Source organism: Cheilinus undulatus, linkage group 4, assembly GCF_018320785.1.
Source record: "Cheilinus undulatus linkage group 4, ASM1832078v1, whole genome shotgun sequence".
Lineage (NCBI taxonomy): Eukaryota > Metazoa > Chordata > Actinopteri > Labriformes > Labridae > Cheilinus > Cheilinus undulatus.
The window spans coordinates 56,482,997-56,503,409 of record NC_054868.1 but is presented as its reverse complement, the minus strand read 5'-3'; the positions used below and the strand labels follow the sequence as shown (position 1 = coordinate 56,503,409).

The 20,413-nt window shown below is 36.2% G+C and overlaps 1 protein-coding gene across 1 annotated transcript in view; it reads right to left on the bottom strand.

Moving 5' to 3' along the window:
• LOC121508280 (ectonucleoside triphosphate diphosphohydrolase 7-like) overlaps positions 1 to 15,367 on the bottom strand; it is a 33,073-nt gene extending 17,706 nt beyond the window's left edge. Inside the window, exons 1-5 of the mRNA XM_041785022.1 lie at positions 15,229 to 15,367; positions 8,865 to 8,965; positions 6,967 to 7,149; positions 3,037 to 3,242; positions 633 to 783 (exon numbers count right to left, since the gene is read on the bottom strand). Of these exons, the coding sequence (XP_041640956.1) occupies positions 633 to 783; positions 3,037 to 3,242; positions 6,967 to 7,149; positions 8,865 to 8,872 (548 nt within the window). The 5' untranslated portion in view covers positions 8,873 to 8,965; positions 15,229 to 15,367. The remainder of the gene's footprint in view (positions 1 to 632; positions 784 to 3,036; positions 3,243 to 6,966; positions 7,150 to 8,864; positions 8,966 to 15,228) is intronic.
• Between the last annotated feature and the right edge of the window lie 5,046 nt (positions 15,368 to 20,413).

Here is a 20,413-nt window from a genome sequence, read left to right as displayed (position 1 = left end):
TCGGTCGGGCTCTAGTTAACATGTACGCTGAGGGGTAGGGGTAGGGGTGGGGGGGGGGGGGGGGGTCTGAGAATATTTTCATCAGCCAAATAGGGGCCCAACAGGAAAAGTTTGGGAACCACTGCATGAAGGTGTTAGCATGCAAAAGTGAATAGATATACAGGTGTGTAATCTAGGGCCCATTTCACATGTGAACCTGTGAATTTCAGAGTCATCTAGACCAGAAAATACCAGGGAGCAGGCAGGAGGAGTTCTGGGTAAAGACTACATTTCTGCTGTCTGTCACACACACAGCTCAACTACAAAACCCTGGAATTTTTAAAATAGATTCACAGTCTTTTTAGCTTTTCATGCTTTCATTGTAAAGGAGGGCAGTAGACAGAGTCTGAAACAGAGATGGGGGGAATTATGAACAGGAAAGGAGCCAGACTCCAGACCTGTGCCCCAAAACCTCAGAAAGTTTTCAGGGGTTTGTGTAAGTGTGAATAGGGTTAAGATGTTAGTCTGACTTCAGATATTCATCATAGTTCTGTTTAAGACAGACTAACATGTTCACATGTGGTTAAAAAGTCCAGCTGGACTCAAGTGATCTCTTCCAATCACTGACTGGTATAACAGGATGTAGCGCCCACCTCTCAGGCAGCAGCCTCATGCCAGCAGTGCAGAGGATGTAGAGCGGCGTCTCTTTGTGTTTGTCCTTCGGGACGTGAGCAGCAGCAAAGCTGAGCAGAGGATAGAGGTAGTCGCTGGCTTGAGTGGGCGTTTTAGCCAGAGTGGAGATACCTGAGAGAGAGAAATACCACACAGTCAGGCAGATCCAGATACAGAGAAAAGGAAAACGACAAGTCAACACCCACTGAAAGCTCGTATTCATGTCCACACTAGGGCTGAGCGTTAAACTAAATTTAGTTTCAGTCATAATCTGTCCTACTACAATCTCCAAATCACAGAGGCTGTAATATTTCTTTGACCTGTGTTTCAAACGACCAGTACGTTTTTGCAGCAGAGGTTTTATGCTCTTTACATCATGTGGCGTTTTTTTCTATAATATTTTGGAAAAAACTGTGCATATATTTGTTTTATGAAAAATGAGAAAAATCATCACGAAATCATCACTGGCTTTGATATAATTCATATCAAATTTGTAATGAGCCAAAATAATCCCTGTTATATATTTAGTTACTGATCAGCCCTAGTTTGATACCAAATATTGTGTTTCTGATAACAGAGAATGGTTTCGTGCTTCTTTGTTCGGTCTGAACTTGGTCAAACTAGGAAACATTTGTGCAGCATGGATCAAAATGATTATTGAAAAACAAAGATATTCCTTCAGGGCAGGGTTCCCAACCTTTTTAGGGCTAGGGACCCCTGAAAGGGCAGACAATGTTCCAGGGACCCCCACACTGATGAAACATTCGTTAACTGCCACCTGTACTCCTAGATTTACGTGATATTTTAAACTCTTCTGCCTAAATAAAAGCTCTTGTCCAGTCGAGTGTGGCTTCTTCTGTTTTGTGATCCTTTGAGCAGATGAATAAGAATCCCTCTGTGCTCTTTTTATAAATGACGACTGATAGCTTTAGGTGATACTATCATATCAGAGTTTTTATTGGTCCAAAGCTGAATTATGTTGGAGTGACTGGTTTACTGTGGTTGTTTTATGCTGCTGTGGTCCCTTTATGTATTTAATTGATTTTTAATTACATGGCATTACTTTAAGACTTTATCATGAATTATTTCATGGACCCCCAACCTGTGGGGGGTCCGGGGACCCCAGTTTGAGAACCACTGCTTTAGGTGACACCAGCTGGGATGCACAGTGGTGCAGTGGTTTGAGCTGTTGCCTCACAGCCAGAAGACTCCTGGCTTCCTCCCATAGTAAAAAAACATACTTTCAGGTTAACTGGTCACTCTGACTGTGTGTGATTGGCTGGATGTTTGTCTCTATATGTCAGCCTTCAGTCTGAATGTTCCTCAGCTCTCGACCAATCACAGCTGGGCCTGGCTCCACCCCCTCACAACCATGAATGGGATGGATATAACCAGTTAATCTGCGAGTAGCTGATGGCTAGCTTCAGCTTCATTTGTCTGCATCAAACTAGTGTCAGAGAGCAAACAGAGACCCAACCCTCCATCTAAAACATGAACATGCTCTGTTACAAAGCATCATAAAACATTCTCTGATTTACTGATATGATCTCAGACTTTTGTGATGTGTTTGTCATGAATGTTCATATTGCGATAACAGTCAAATCCTGCTTACATGTGCAGACTTTACCAGACATATCAGCTAGCTGATTATCAGCCAGCATAAACCTGTACATACTCAGACTCATCTGTAATAACAGTAATATCTGATAACACCTCCAGCTAGGCCAACTGAAGCTCTGCTTCTCATTAAAAATACAGAAAGCAGTTTTCCCAGACCAGTTTTATGAACATGTGAGTGTTACGGTTATATTTCTGTAGTCCAGCGGGGATCCTGACAACATCGACAGTCTGCTCTTCTGTGGAGGTTCCTGTTATGTCACAGGGTTCAAAGGGCCACGTGGTGTTAAACTGCTCACTGAACAAACCAGGTGTCTCTAATCTAATCAGTCCGTTCTCACTGAGATAAAAAAATCACAAAGATTGAACTGTCCTTACTGATTCTGTGACTGAGTCATCAACAAACTAACAAACTATCCTAACAGCACACTCAGACACTGTCCATGTTTAATAAAGACTGATCTTGACGCTGAAATGTGTTTAACTTTCTGTGTCAAAGCAAAGAGAAAAACAAGAAATTCAAGATATGATACTAAACGACTGATAATGAAAAGCACTGAGAATCTTTCCAGCGATGCACATGGGATGAAGATTGATGGAAATTTTAAAACTTCCCACATAACATTCCCTGGTTTCAGATCTTACTGTGCAGCAAAACCCCACAGTAAGAGACCAAATAGCAGATACTCACACAAGGCATGATGGTTTCATAAAGGTCTGCAGTAAGGAGAAAGGGACGGAGGTCTGACAGACTCAACTAATCCTCACCAGGTTTGATCTTCTTCACCACAGGTTTGCGGTCTTTGTCCTTCATCTGTCTGATGTCCAGCAGGGTGTGGGGGTTCCCGTTGTGGGGGGGCCAGTAGTACACAAAGACCCGAGAACCGCTGCTGCCACAGTCCACCACAATCCCATAATTCAGAGCGGGGTTGAGGACGTCAGTGGCCTCCATGGACTCTGCGATGGAGAGGTACCTGCAGGAGGACAAACAAAGGAGCATTATGAGATCAACACTAGTGTACTGCCTTTTTGAGCTTTCACAGTTTGAACACACCACAATAAATACACCAGAAAAATACCAGGCAAACAAGCAGTGCCTTCTCACTCAGCATGTGAAGACTGTGCACCCTTTAACACCTTCTCCCTGCTTTCAGAGGAAACTCAGGCTAGCCTCAGAGTAACGGCTGATAATGTAGGGGTAAAAAGAGGCTTGATTTATCTAAGATTTAAGAGAAATGTGCTGAAAGCAGATATACCTTAGGCTAAAACAGATACTCAAGTTTAATTATCACACATTATATCACTATCACAGCTTTGGGTCATGGTATTAGCCATCACATTTCCTCTCATACAAAATAAAAAGAGGCATTCAGTACAGAATCATTACATTATGACTGGAGGATTCAAATGTTATTGCTCATATCTAATCCTGTGGAAACTCTGCCTTCATTGAGAGAGCCTCCAGTGCTTTTTCACATTGTGGTGTACAAATCACAGGAAATATCAGAGTACATCTCACTATATTTTATCCCAATAACACCCTGCCCTACTGGATCTACATTTGTACTGCATTACTATAGGAAATGCTGTTCTTCCTCTTTATAAGCCCTCTACAAAGCACCACCATGGTTTCAAACCCCTCTGTTCTTTTTAAACACACAGAATTTTAACTGCCGTTGCCTTAGTTTGTTTTTACCCCATAAACCATCTGTTTTTTAAATGTTAGGACTTTCAGCCTAATTTTCATCTGTTGTCAAAATTTATCCTCACGAGTAAAACACTGTGGGCGTTCAGGCTCGCCTCCCACTGACTACACCAACTCAAAATATTCTCATTTCTGAGGAGGGTTTAGAGAAAATCATCATTTTATATGCAGAATGAACTACTGAAGGCATTTTCCTCCCTTGGTTAACATATCTAACTGAATTACACCTATATACACACATAAAGCAAAGCTTAAATGCTCAGAGGGTGTTCTCGTAGAGCTGTAGAGGAACTTTAACTGAGCCACCTGTGAGCCTCTGCCTGTCCTTGGACACCAACCACATCAGCTGCAGTCGCTCTCACACAGTCAGTTAGACTTACTGTGAACCATCTGGTCCCAGTAACTAGAAAGATCAGGTTACTATCAGCCAGCTGTGTTTATCCAGAACTTTCCAGTGTTGAAACAGATTTTCATTTTCACATAAGGGTGGTAAAAGCAGCCCAGAGCATGGAAAGACTGTGACTTCCACCTGGATGTTAAGGTGTAAGCTTGAAAAGAGCATGTTTTCATTTATGGTGAATATTCTTAGATTTATATACTTATAATGGGTGTCATTATAGGACATTTTCTGATATACTTTCACTTTTATATAAAAAACATGTAGAGCTTTTCTTGAACAGTGGTGAAGATGGGGTCAGTGGTACTGATGCACAGTTTGGTAATGATGTGAAACTGTGATTATACTAATGATAATCTAATTCTGATTTTTTTTCCCCTCAATATTGCAATTGTGATTTAATATGAGATTTTTTTTAGATTCCTCATGTTATGTATTGTTTAAAAACACAAGAAATAAATCATTCTATATTACAACCAGCAGATTACTAGAGAAATTAAACTGGGGATGATAGAACTGAAAAATATCTGATTTCGATTTCAGCTCTAAGGTCAAATTTGCTTTACTTGAGGGGATGATAATCTTTTATGTGATTCTTATTAAGTAAAGCATATACATGAACAGGAAAAGGAGAATTTTTGTTAGCTATTTCTTAAAAAAGACACTTGAATGTTTGCCTAACGGTAGAGAAAGTGGGGCAAAGGAGCCAGGCAGCAGGTTAGGCTACGAGCAGCCCCACACAAACCTGCCGTACCAAACATCTTTCTCACAAATGCCCGCTCTCTCACCAACAAGATGCACGACATGAGGATGCAGACTTTTAACCACCGCTTCAAAGACTGTGTCTTGATGATAACAGGAACTGGCTGCATGAAAAAACATTCAGGACCTAGCTGGAGCTAGTATGCTGTACCATATAGAAAGAGGACCAGACACCTGACTCGTAGGACTCGTGGGACTGCACTCTGTGTTCCTAACTTTTAGCTGTTTATCTATTTATTGATATTATTTGCTGCTACAGAGGAGACTGCCAAATAAAATTCTGTTGTGTTTTACTAAGCAATGACAATAAACTATCTATCTATAAAGCAATTGATTGGATAAGTATCGTGAAGAATTTTAATTTTACACTTTACTTACAGACACCAAATACTGTTAAAGGTTGATATAACTGTGTCATAAGATCTTATAATGAGTAATAACCTCATACAGCGCTGTCACTTTACTTACAGTCATGCTATAGCATGTTAATAACTCCTTATTAAATATGAGAATCACAGAAATCATAACTTCTTATGATGTATTGATTCAGTTTTCTGTGAACATCTATAACTGGACAAGGCTGGGGGAGTTATAGAGCATTATAAAACCAGAATTTATAAAACACTCTCCTTTTTACACATGAAGTTATAATGCATTATAAATTATTCCTCCATATAAGCTTATAATCACTGCTTATAAACACTGTTAGAAATTGTTATGGCTGCTTATAATGGCTTATAACAGCTGATATAATGCATCATAAATGTTCTAATAATGCATTATAATAGGTCGGCTAGTAGAAAGTGTTACCAAAAATTCTTCTGCAAAGAAATTGTATCAAACTGGTATTTTGACACATTTCAGGTTGAGGAAATATTGCACTGTCTGCAATTTGAAAACTGCTACAGGCCATACTGTGAATCTAATTTGCCAAGAATTACCCAGCCCTAGACAGTTTTCTCCATACATTCATTAATTTGTGGCGGACCGCCACAAATTAATTAATTACAGCTGCTTAGAAGACATTTCAAAATATTGCAATAAAAAAAATATCAACACCCCCCAACCCACCACCACCAATCGATTCCAGTCCTGTGGGAAATACTGCTAGATTATACTGGACAAAACTGCAACTATAATGTAACATATTACTGGAATTAGAAGTCTACTAGCTTGGTTACCAAGAAAAATGCAGAGAATAAAGATAGTTCTGAATTGTTATTTCTCAACTCAAAACACACAAACATGAAGTAGCATAAAAAAATGCAAATTTTTACTGCTTTCAAAATAACTGTGCAATAGTGGCACTGTTATACAGTTACAGTCATCTCTGAAGGCTTTCTGTAAACCTTTTAGGTACTACTTCATATTAACCTAGGTGCAGACTTCTATTTGATTATGTTACTGCACATCCTGGCAAAGCAACTGCAATTAGATAGTTCTGCAGCAAAGGCTGGCAGTCAAATATTTTAGGAGAAAATATGATTCTCCAGCTCCTCTTAGCTCTCTTTAACCTTCAAACAAATCTGATCAACACTGACTTATTCAGAAAATGATGAAGATTCTAGAAAAGACGTAGGAGTTTGACTCAACAGAAGCTGATTCATGAGTACAAAAAGCCCATTCAGGTGGTAGAGAAAAGACTGATTCAAAGACTTTACAAAATTCACTGAAACAGCTGCCTCAGGTCAGCTGCATAGCAATAAATCAAAATAAGCAGAAACTAGTTTGAAGAAAGTTGGACAGAAGTCAGTCTAAAGTAGATTGAATATGATTTCTATACTTTGCATGTTTTTCAGACATGTTTCACCTTAAATAGGATTTGTTCACTTACTTGTTGAATCGGGAGCCCGGCCTTCGCTGCGGGCCCCACAGCTGCTTCTGGTAGGTGACCATGAGGATGAGGGCAGACATGATGAAGACCAGCAGCAGCAGAAGTTTCTGCCTGGGGATACAGCTCAGAGACAGCAGAGATACGCTGCAGTACCAGGAGGCCGGCAGGCAGGAGAAACTGATCCTGTGGAGGAGGAACACACCACCCTGTCACTGTTGTTTGTGTCTGTTTAACCTGCTAATAAAGGTTTAAATACAAAAATCACTGAGGTAAAGATAAAACCAGGGAATCCTCTAAGGATGTGAAATGTGGTGACCCTTTTTAATACAGATGTTTTAATAGGATAAAATCTCTGTTATTCTAGTGAAGAACTGTAGAAAACAGTAACAAAGCTGTAAACACTGTCTATTTCATAAGACAGGGTCATAGATGAGAAACTAATTCAAATATTGCCAGCAAACTCTTTTAGTGTCAGGGTAGATGAGCATACATGAGCTGCAGTACTGAAACACTGCGGGAGCATTTGTGCAGTTCAGTGTGCAGGGCTTTTACTATTGTTGATAACTGAGAACATCACATGATCCGTTATTGGGTGACGACAACTGTTTCGTCATTGTTGTGGTGTAGAAACAGGTAGTAGTGGGGAATTAATCAAGTTTCAGTAGACGTTCTTGTTCATGATACCGTGGATTTTCACTCATTTGCCCACGCCGTATCCACAGATGGAACCCCATACCATACTGGACTCTCCACCGTGTTTCACTGTGGGTGCATCTGGCATCAGAACCTTCTCCAGCTTTTCTGCTGACATAAACATGACCATGCTGACCCAAGAGGTCAAACTTGGACTGGTCTGTCCAGAGGACCTTCTTCCAGTCATCAACAGTCCAGTGTTTGTGCTCCCTGGCAAATCTGAGGCCTTTCTGGATGTTTGCAGGCCTCAATAATGGCTTCTTAGCAGCTGTTCTTCCCTCTAAGCCTTGTTCCCTCAGTTGTCTGCTTATGGTCATTCTGGAGACTTTCTCAGACTCTGATCTAGAAGATTCATCTCTGCCTGAAGATCAGCAGTGCTCTTCCTTCTGTCTCTAGTACTTCAGATCTTCAGGTGTCTGACATCTGCTTCAGTTAACTTTGGTTTCCTGCCTCTTCCTTGGTTCATTTTCTAAGTACCAGTCTGGGCGACTGACTCCAAAGCAGACTTGACCACACTGTGAGAACACTTTATGTCTCAGAGACCATCCAGCATCATGAAGTGCTTTAATGCGGACTCTTTCATTTTCAGTCAGCTCTCCACATTTTACCATTTTGAACAGGAATGAGGAATTTCAAACTGAATTCACCCAAATCTGAGCCGGCTCACTGGGCTTCTCTGAGAAGTCAGAAATTAATCAAGCATAACATTCAACCACTAAAACTCATTTTTCTGTTCAGGAATGACAGTAAATAACTATAATTTGACATATTAATCAGAAATATTCATGTGCTTTACTATTTTTTCAGTTTTTTTGTAAATCAGTAAACTGTAAAATTCATGGATAACAATAATAATTCTATTTTAGCATTAAAAATATCATTTGGGTTAAAGAGCTTCTACATATTGGTGTATTAACCATTGCAGAAACATCAAAATGATTTCGATAATAACCAATGCTGTTAATTTAGGGCAGCTGTGGCAGAAACCTGACTTTGGTTAGGGTTAGGGTGCTCTAATACATTTGTTAAGCTCTGTATAAATCTACTTTCTACCCCTGAATATATATTAGTTTGTAACCTCAGTATCAGTCAAATAAGTCAGTACAGTTTAGCCACTATCACATCCTAGAAACAGCTATCTATCTGGTCTAATATGTCCAATAATCATATGAAAGTTTATCATTCTAGCATCATGACAGACTGACCTTGCCATATGTCCACGTCAGAATAAAAACCTGATGTCACAGTCGTCACCTCATGGTGCCGTAGCTCTGGTTAGGCTCCTGTCCAGGCCTGTAAATATCCTCTGAAAAACAAATGTTTTCAGTATTTATTCCACAGTTTAAACATGTCAGGAGTAAAATGAAACATAAGCCTTTACTCTCAACTGTTCTAGCTCTCCTGGCAGTCAAATTTTATCTAACTGTAACTTATAAAGTTTATAATTCTGGTATTGTGAAAACTATTTTACAGAGAAAAAACATTTGGAAATGTTTTACATAACTGAAATCAATTAAAAAATCCCAGTGCAGGATTTTTGGTCCATGACACCCAGCCCTAGGTTCACCCTGCTTTTCTCATGTCTTATATTTAACCTGATCAGGGCCACAAATCTGATCTTCTTCTATTTTAAATGGTGATACATGAGATATATCTGGGTTTTTATTTCTGTACAGAAATAAACCAAAAACAAAGTCAGTTCTGATTTAAAGCCAAATGTCACGCATCAGCATGTTACTTATTACTATTATTACTATTATCATTATTATTGTTATTATCGTTATTATTATTGTTATTATCATTATTATTATTATTATTATGTTGATCAGCTGTCAGAATCGTTAACAGAAGCTAGATCCATATAAACGAGATCTCTTCCCTTTATTTCATTTAAATAGACAGCACAATACAGCTCATTACCATAACTATATAACTGAATAACATTAATTACATTATTAACATTATTAACATTAATAACATCAATAATATTACAGTGTTTCACTAGTACACCGAGTACTACAGCTGCTTCTGGTCACCCATGCCTGATAGCCCTACATCTGTCTGCTCTTTAAGGTTTTAGTCTATTTAATGTTTAAGTTGTTCCCGTCTCTCTGTGTGAAATCCTGAATAAATGCCGTTAAGAACCAGAACAGCGTTTATTAGAGGATCCATTTAAATGATATCAGAGGAGAAGAAGGCTAATGTTCAGGTTATATAAGATAAAACTACTGCGTCCTCATCCACGGTTAAACTAGCACAGAAATACAGTTTAGATCTGCTCCATCCTCCGGGAAATAACGCTGTTATAGTACTGTTACTGTAGTAGCACTGTTACTGTGATAGGACGGTTACTGTAACGGTTAAAGTACTGTTACTGTAGTAGTACTGTTACTGTTATAGTACTGTTACTGTAGTAGCACTGTTACTGTGATAGGGCGGTTACTGTAACGGTTAAAGTACTGTTACTGTAGTAGTACTGTTACTGTTATAGTACTGTTACTGTAGTAGCACTGTTACTGTGATAGGGCTGTTACTGTAACGGTTAAAGTACTGTTACTGTAGTAGTACTGTTACTGTTATAGTACTGTTACTGTAGTAGCACTGTTACTGTGATAGGGCTGTTACTGTAACGGTTAAAGTACTGTTACTGTAGTAGTACTGTTACTGTAGTAGCACTGTTACTGTTATAGCACTGTTACTGTGATAGGACGGTTACTGTAACGGTTAAAGTACTGTTACTGTAGTAGTACTGTTACTGTAGTAGCACTGTTACTGTTATAGCACTGTTACTGTGATAGGGCTGTTACTGTAACGGTTAAAGTACTGTTACTGTAGTAGTACTGTTACTGTAGTAGCACTGTTACTGTTATAGCACTGTTACTGTGATAGGACTGTTACTGTAACGGTTAAAGTACTGTTACTGTAGTAGTACTGTTACTCTAGTAGTACTGTTACTGTAGAAGTACTGTAACTGTTATAGTACTGTTACTGTAATAATACTGTTACTATAATAGTACTGTAACTGTAATAATGCTGTTACTGTGATAATACTGTTACTATAATAGTACTGTTACTGAAATAATACTGTTACTATTATAATACTGTTACTGTGATAATACAGTTACAATAATAATACTGTTACTATAATAGTACTGTTACTATTATAAAACTGTTACTGTGATAATACTGTTACTATAATAATACTGTTACTATAATAGTACTGTTACTATTATAAAACTGTTACTGTGATAATACTGTTACTGTAATAGTTCTGTTACTATTATAATACTGTCACTGTAATAATACTGTTACTACAATAGTACTGTTACTACAATAGTACTGTTACTAGAATAGTACTGTTACTTTAATAATACTGTTACTATAACAATACTGTTACTATAATAGTACTGTTACTACAATAGTACTGTTACTATAATAGTACTGTTACTATAACAATACTGTTACTATAACAATACTGTTACTATAATAGTACTGTTACTACAATAGTACTGTTACTATAATAATACTGTTACTATAATATTACTGTTACTACAATAGTACTGTTACTATAATAATACTGTTACTATAACAATACTGTTACTATAATAGTACTGTTACTACAATAGTACTGTTACTATAATAGTACTGTTACTATAATAATACTGTTTCTATAACAATACTGTTACTATAATAGTACTGTTACTACAATAGTACTGTTACTACAATAGTACTGTTACTATAATAGTACTGTTACTACAATAGTACTGTTACTATAATAATACTGTTACTATAATAGTACTGTTACTATAATAGTACTGTTACTATAATAGTACTGTTACTACAATAGTACTGTTACTACAATAGTACTGTTACTTTAATAATACTGTTGCTATAATAGTACTGTTACTATAACAATACTGTTACTATAATAGTACTGTTACTACAATAGTACTGTTACTATAATAATACTGTTACTATAATAGTACTGTTACTACAATAGTACTGTTACTATAATAATACTGTTACTATAACAATACTGTTACTATAATAGTACTGTTACTACAATAGTACTGTTACTATAATAGTACTGTTACTATAATAATACTGTTACTATAACAATACTGTTACTATAATAATACTGTTACTACAATAGTACTGTTACTACAATAGTACTGTTACTATAATAGTACTGTTACTACAATAGTACTGTTACTATAATAATACTGTTACTATAACAATACTGTTACTATAATAATACTGTTACTATAATAGTACTGTTACTACAATAGTACTGTTACTTTAATAATACTGTTGCTATAATAGTACTGTTACTATAACAATACTGTTACTATAATAGTACTGTTACTACAATAGTACTGTTACTATAATAATACTGTTACTATAATAGTACTGTTACTACAATAGTACTGTTACTATAATAATACTGTTACTATAACAATACTGTTACTATAATAGTACTGTTACTACAATAGTACTGTTACTATAATAGTACTGTTACTATAATAATACTGTTACTATAATAATACTGTTACTATAATAGTACTGTTACTACAATAGTACTGTTACTACAATAGTACTGTTACTATAATAGTACTGTTACTATAATAGTACTGTTATTATAACAATACTGTTACTATAACAGTACTGTTACTACAATAGTACTGTTACTACAATAGTACTGTTACTATAATAGTACTGTTACTACAATAGTACTGTTACTACAATAGTACTGTTACTACAATAGTACTGTTACTTTAATAGTACTTTTACTATAATAGTACTGTTACTACAATAGTACTGTTACTACAATAGTACTGTTACTACAATAGTACTGTTACTTTAATAATACTGTTACTATAATAGTACTGTTACTACAATAGTACTGTTACTACAATAGTACTGTTACTACAATAGTACTGTTACTTTAATAATACTGTTACTATAATAGTACTGTTACTACAATAGTACTGTTACTATAATAGTACTGTTACTATAATAGTACTGTTACTACAATAGTACTGTTACTATAATAATACTGTTACTATAATAGTACTGTTACTATAATAGTACTGTTACTACAATAGTACTGTTACTATAATAATACTGTTACTATAATAGTACTGTTACTATAATAGTACTGTTACTACAATAGTACTGTTACTATAATAATACTGTTACTATAATAGTACTGTTACTATAATAATACTGTTACTATAATAGTACTGTTACTATAATAGTACTGTTACTACAATAGTACTGTTACTATAATAATACTGTTACTATAATAGTACTGTTACTATAATAGTACTGTTACTATAATAGTACTGTTACTACAATAGTACTGTTACTATAATAATACTGTTACTATAATAGTACTGTTACTATAATAGTACTGTTACTACAATAGTACTGTTACTATAATAATACTGTTACTATAATAGTACTGTTACTATAATAGTACTGTTACTACAATAGTACTGTTACTTTAATAATACTGTTACTATAATAGTACTGTTACTATAATAATACTGTTACTATAATAGTACTGTTACTATAATAGTACTGTTACTACAATAGTACTGTTACTATAATAATACTGTTACTATAATAGTACTGTTACTATAATAGTACTGTTACTACAATAGTACTGTTACTATAATAATACTGTTACTATAATAGTACTGTTACTACAATAGTACTGTTACTTTAATAATACTGTTACTATAATAGTACTGTTACTATAATAGTACTGTTACTACAATAGTACTGTTACTATAATAATACTGTAACTATAATAGTACTGTTACTATAATAGTACTGTTACTACAATAGTACTGTTACTACAATAGTACTGTTACTTTAATAATACTGTTACTATAATAGTACTGTTACTACAATAGTACTGTTACTACAATAGTACTGTTACTATAATAATACTGTAACTATAATAGTACTGTTACTATAATAGTACTGTTACTACAATAGTACTGTTACTACAATAGTACTGTTACTATAATAATACTGTTACTATAATAGTACTGTTACTACAATAGTACTGTTACTTTAATAATACTGTTACTATAATAGTACTGTTACTATAATAGTACTGTTACTACAATAGTACTGTTACTACAATAGTACTGTTACTATAATAATACTGTTACTATAATAGTACTGTTACTATAATAGTACTGTTACTACAATAGTACTGTTACTTTAATAATACTGTTACTATAATAGTACTGTTACTATAATAATACTGTTACTATAATAGTACTGTTACTATAATAGTACTGTTACTACAATAGTACTGTTACTATAATAATACTGTTACTATAATAGTACTGTTACTATAATAGTACTGTTACTACAATAGTACTGTTACTATAATAATACTGTTACTACAATAGTACTGTTACTACAATAGTACTGTTACTATAATAATACTGTTACTATAATAGTACTGTTACTATAATAGTACTGTTACTACAATAGTACTGTTACTATAATAATACTGTTACTATAATAGTACTGTTACTATAATAATACTGTTACTACAATAGTACTGTTACTACAATAGTACTGTTACTATAATAATACTGTTACTATAATAGTACTGTTACTATAATAATACTGTTACTACAATAGTACTGTTACTACAATAGTACTGTTACTATAATAATACTGTTACTATAATAGTACTGTTACTACAATAGTACTGTTACTTTAATAATACTGTTACTATAATAGTACTGTTACTATAATAGTACTGTTACTACAATAGTACTGTTACTATAATAATACTGTTACTATAATAGTACTGTTACTATAATAGTACTGTTACTACAATAGTACTGTTACTATAATAATACTGTTACTATAATAGTACTGTTACTACAATAGTACTGTTACTTTAATAATACTGTTACTATAATAGTACTGTTACTATAATAGTACTGTTACTACAATAGTACTGTTACTATAATAATACTGTTACTATAATAGTACTGTTACTACAATAGTACTGTTACTATAATAATACTGTTACTATAATAGTACTGTTACTACAATAGTACTGTTACTATAATAATACTGTTACTATAATAGTACTGTTACTATAATAGTACTGTTACTACAATAGTACTGTTACTATAATAATACTGTTACTATAATAGTACTGTTACTACAATAGTACTGTTACTTTAATAATACTGTTACTATAATAGTACTGTTACTATAATAGTACTGTTACTACAATAGTACTGTTACTATAATAATACTGTTACTATAATAGTACTGTTACTACAATAGTACTGTTACTATAATAATACTGTTACTATAATAGTACTGTTACTACAATAGTACTGTTACTATAATAATACTGTTACTATAATAGTACTGTTACTATAATAGTACTGTTACTACAATAGTACTGTTACTACAATAGTACTGTTAGCCAGTGTTCCGTTAAAACCGGCTAACTGTCCATCTACGGTTAACCGTGACAGTCCTCCACATGCTAACATGCTAACGCCGATAGAAACTTACCTAAACACGGCTATCATACGCCATGGTTCAACGGTCACACCTTGGAGCCTCAGCAAATGTGATAAATGTTCTCTAGTCTCGCTTTAGTCCTCACAGATCATTTGGACAGACGACGAAGAGAAGGAAGTGACCGAAAAATCCAAAAGACTTCCGGCGGAGTGAACCAGGGTGTTACGTCATCAAAGACGTGTCTTGGCCACGCACGCTGCGTTCAGGGGCTGTAGGGAAAATGAGAAAGACTGCAGAGTGGAACATTTGATATCTCCTGAACCCAAATTTTCTTCAGAAAAAAAGCAAATAAAATGTTGAAACTGAGTCTTTTTACCTTTTCATGATAAATATTGGCTCATTTTATTATTGATGGCAGCAGCACTTCTCAAAAAAGTAGGGACAGGGCCACTCTTCTCTAACAGCGGTCTGTAAAGGTCTGGGGAATTAGGAGACCAGTTGTAGGAGTTTTTGGGAGAGGAATGTTGTCCCATTCCTGTCTGATTCTTCAGTTTCTCCTTTTCTAATGCTCCAAGGTTTTCTGCTGGTGAAAGGTCTGGACTGCAGTCAGACCAGGTCAGGACCTGGACTCTCCTCCTGTGAAGCCATGCTGTTGTGATGGATGTGGTCTGTGGTCTAGCTGAAACAGTGGCAGCCTTCCCTGCCAGAGACGTGGTCTGGATGGGAGCATCGGTGTCTCTAAAAGCTCTCTCTGCCTCTCAGCACTGATGGTGTCGGTTCAGATGTCAGAGCTGCCCAAAGGTCAAAGTCTGAGATAAAGGTCAAATGTATTAGTTCAAAAGGTCAAAACCCATAATTAGATGTCAAATCATGTTTTATTTTATTTAGATTTTTATATTTTATGTATATTTTTTAAATATATGAAATAGAAAGTCACAGTGATGTTTGAAATATCAAATATGAGTTAAAAAGTGAGTGTAAAGGTAAAGGTATCAATGGGATTAAAAGCCAAAGGTAGGAACTGAACAGGGCAAGAGGTGGGATAAATTCAGAATAATAAGTAAAAATATTTAAAATATCACCAAAATATAAAACTGTGAAACTAAAAGGTCAAAATATGAGATAAAAAGTCACATTTATAAGTTTAAGTCATAATTATGAGATGCAAAATTGAAAATATGAAATGAAAACACAAATAAATTTAATTTCCCACATTCCTGACTTTTATCTAATTATTCCTACTCTTTACTTTTTATTTAGAATATTTTAAATCATCACAGTTAGGTTTACATTTTTATGCAGAGTTCAAACAGGTTGGCCCCTTAGAATAAAGATATGATATGATCTTGCAGGTCATGGGTCAGGTTTGGCCCCAGGACTTGACCTTTGACCCCCCTGCACTCATGCAACCCCGTATCGTCAGAGACGCTGACTTTAGAAGTGAGCCAGGGGAACAAGGATGCTCCCTCTCCTCTGTAGTCCACAGGACACTACAGGTTTTCACATTTTGATTCCTCTGACCCCAGAACAGTTTTCCATTTGGTCTCAGTCCAACCTCGATGAGTTTGGCCCAGCAACGATGGATGTGGCTCACATACGGCTTCTTCTTGCATTTGTGGATGGCACAGCCAGCTGTGTGAACTTCTGGAATGTCCCTGAGCCCATGCAGTGGTTCCAGTCCAGATTCACACCTGTTTTTAAATTCAGTGGCCCCTGAGGGCCCCAAGATCACAGGTATCAGTACTGACCTTTGGCTTTGTCCCTTCATCTCAGAGATTCTTCCAGAATTCTCTGAATCTTCTGATATTATGGACTGGAGATGGAGGAGCTTCAGAGTCTTTGCTATTTTACATTTTCTGAAATTGTTCCACATTTTCCAGCACAGATTGGTGAACCTATCTTTACGTCAGAGAGACTCTGCCTCTCTAAAACTCCTCTCTCACACCCTGCCATATTACCCGTTTGTTTCAAATTAACCTAATTAGCTGTAAAATGCTCCTCCAGCTGGTGCCTCTTACTTTTCCAGCCTTTTGTTGTCCTGTCCCTACTTTTCTGAGGCGTGTTGTTTCCCCTTAAATTCAAAATAAGCTAAAATGTTCATGTCTCAGTTTCAACATCTGATGTTCTTTATGTTCTCCTGTGAATAAAATATGGGTTTATGTGATTTGACAATCATTGACTCTTGTTTTTATTTATGTTTTACACATTATCCCAACTTTTTTGGAGTTAGGGTTGTACCATTAGTTTGATTTTGAATCAGTCATGCCACCATGTGGGGATTTTCATGTGTGCACATGGCCCATGGGGACATGGTTTTCAGTGTGAAGTTTGAGTTTAAAGTCTGAGGGAATAAAGGTTTACTGTCAGTTCTTTCAATGACATTTTTACATGAAAGCAAAAAAGTATCAGCTCAATGGAAAGGCAGAGACTGGAATCTCTGTTTTTTGTTCCAGGGTTAAATAATGAAGAAACTAAACAACATGAAAAGTCAATGAGGCCTTAAGTTTTCAGGACGTCTGTCATCCAGTGATTGGTGCTGAAAACAGAATAGAGTTTGCCGTTATTTATTGAATGTAGATTTCTGTGCCTACGTAGATGTCTCCTATCTGCAGTGTAGCTGATGCAGAAACTGTAGACCAGACTGGACACGCGTCTCTTTGCCCCCTTATGTAATAATACAGTATGTGTCACATTTTAACTCACCAGAACTCTGAGAATATACTGTACACAGATGAGGTCTCAGTAATTTGGTGGTAAGAAGCCATGAAGCCTTTTCTACAGTCAGAGAGTGTAAAAGAATTCTTAAACATTCCCTTTCTGTTAAACATTATTCTTCTGGACCCACCGGAGACTGACTAACACTATCACTGTCTGCATGTCAGTGCTTGTTTAACATTTACTGTAAATTTGTCCCTCGACCTGCCCTGGTGCAGTTTTCTTGGTATGAACATGAAGAGGGGCTTTTTGCTCTGCGGGGTCTTTCCTATGAGGATTTTTTTTCACACTTGAATATTATTACATTTTATTTTTTGTTCCAATATTAGTTTTAGAGATAGTTATTTTTGCTAAGCATGCACTTTTTTAGTACATGGGCTTTAAAAATAGGGGCACAGCCAGAACATTTGCATTAAACCTGCTGGCCTCTGCATCGGGGGCACGGCGGATTAATATTGGGGCAGAGTTTAGCAAGTTTATCGCTTGATAGATGAACTCTGTTATTACTTTTAGCTGTGTTAGGCTGTGTTTGGCAGATTTCCACTGTGCGTCTGTTAAAATTATTCCAAGATCCTGAGTTTCTTTTAGTTGGTCATTCTCTGTTTCAATGTTTGGTTCACTCTTGGAAAAATGCATGTTGTTTGAAATACATGCCTTATACATTAAGAGTAATTACAGATACACTATATCACGGTAATCCAAACTATGGCCTGGGGGCCAAATTTGGCCCTTGGTCCTCTTTTACGTGGTCTGCAGCAAATTCTGTAACATAAGTGAAAATGGCCGACACTGATCCTGAAGCTCATGCTTGACTGTATTTTATCTGTTTTCTTACTGAATGACAGTTTAGTTTTGTCTTACCTTGGGGGCTCGTCCGGGACGGTAGCACCAAACTGTACTCCTCCCAGTCAGAAAACACTGAAAAATATAAAGTTCTTGGAGACAGTGTGACTGTATTTGATGAGTGTACACTTTAGTTTCAGCACTGTGCAGTGCTACTGTGATAACTGTTTAAACCAACATTTTGACAGGTCATTTTGTTAATGTGCTTGTAAAAGGACATAAACTGAGACGGCACTCTGTTGTCCCATTCCCATTCTGACTGGGGCAGATCCAGTGATAACCAGGGCCAAACAGGGCTCAATCGAAATCTGATAGGCCTTAAAATTCTTGTTCATTTGTGTTGTTAGCCACTGAATAACCATTTAAGCATATCCAACCAGCACATCTTCACCTAAATTAGACTGGATTTTCTGACCTCAGTATCATAAAGGAGGTATATTAAGCGGCCCCACCATCATTATGACTTTCAGTGCACTGTATTAATTATTGAATCCAGGTGTGTAAAATCATCACCTATCCATGCAATCCCCATTCACAAATGTTCGTAACAGAAAATGGGTCGTTCTGAGCTCAGTGACTGCAAGCGTCTGTGATGGATGCCAGCCTTACAATAAGACCCTTAATCCCAGCTGCACAGTCCACAGCCAACTAAGGTTTTTTTTAGAAAATGCTAGAAAAGAACATTGCTTTTCTGAAAGCACTGTTCGAACTGTGAAGTTTGGTGGAGGAGGGATAATGGCGTGGGGCTGTTCTTCAGGGTCTGGTCTAGACCCCTTATCTCCAATGAAGGCTGATCTTAATGCTTCAGCAGACCAAGACATTCTGGACAATGCTATGCTTCCAGCTGTGAGGCAGCAATTTGAGGAAGGCCCTTTTCTGTTCAAACATGAGTGGTGTCCAAGTGCACAGAGGACGATAAAGAAATGGTTTGATGAGCTCAGTGTGGAGGAACTCGGCTGGCCCACACAGATCCCTGACCTGGATCCCTGTCATGTCCAGCATCAGTGCCTGACCTCATCAGAATGAATGAGCACAAATTCTCATATATAAAGTTTACGATCAAAGCAACCTGAGCTTCAACAACACCTCAGGAAACCCTCGCTGCATTAATGCAGGAATTCATGCAGAAGGAGCCCCGACCAAGTATTGAGAACAAATGAGCATGCTTTCAGAAGGACAAGATTTCTTTATTAAAAATATTTTTATTGGTCTTGTGTTGTGATCTAGTTTATTCCATACTGAGTTTAAAATTGTTTTTTTTTAATAAGAAATAAGGATTTTAAATGTTTCACCCTGAGATTATGGATCTATATGACATCCAGTCATGGACGAAAGTATTGGCACCCCTGGAATTTTTCCAGAAAATTCACCATTTCTCCCAGAAATTGTTGCAATTACAAATGTTTTTGGTACAAACATGTTTATTTCCTTCATGTGCATTGGAACAACACAAAAGCAGAAGAAAAAAGACAAAATTGACATAATTTTACACAAAATGATTGTCCCCTTTTTAAACTGTGGGTGAATCATTTTATTTCCAGCATGTGATGCTCATTTAAACTCACCTGTGGCAGTAACAGGTGCTGCAATCTAGAAATCACACCTGAAGCCAGTTAGAATGTCTAAAAGTTGACTCAACCTTTGTGTTGTGTGTCTGTGTGTGTCACACCAAACATGG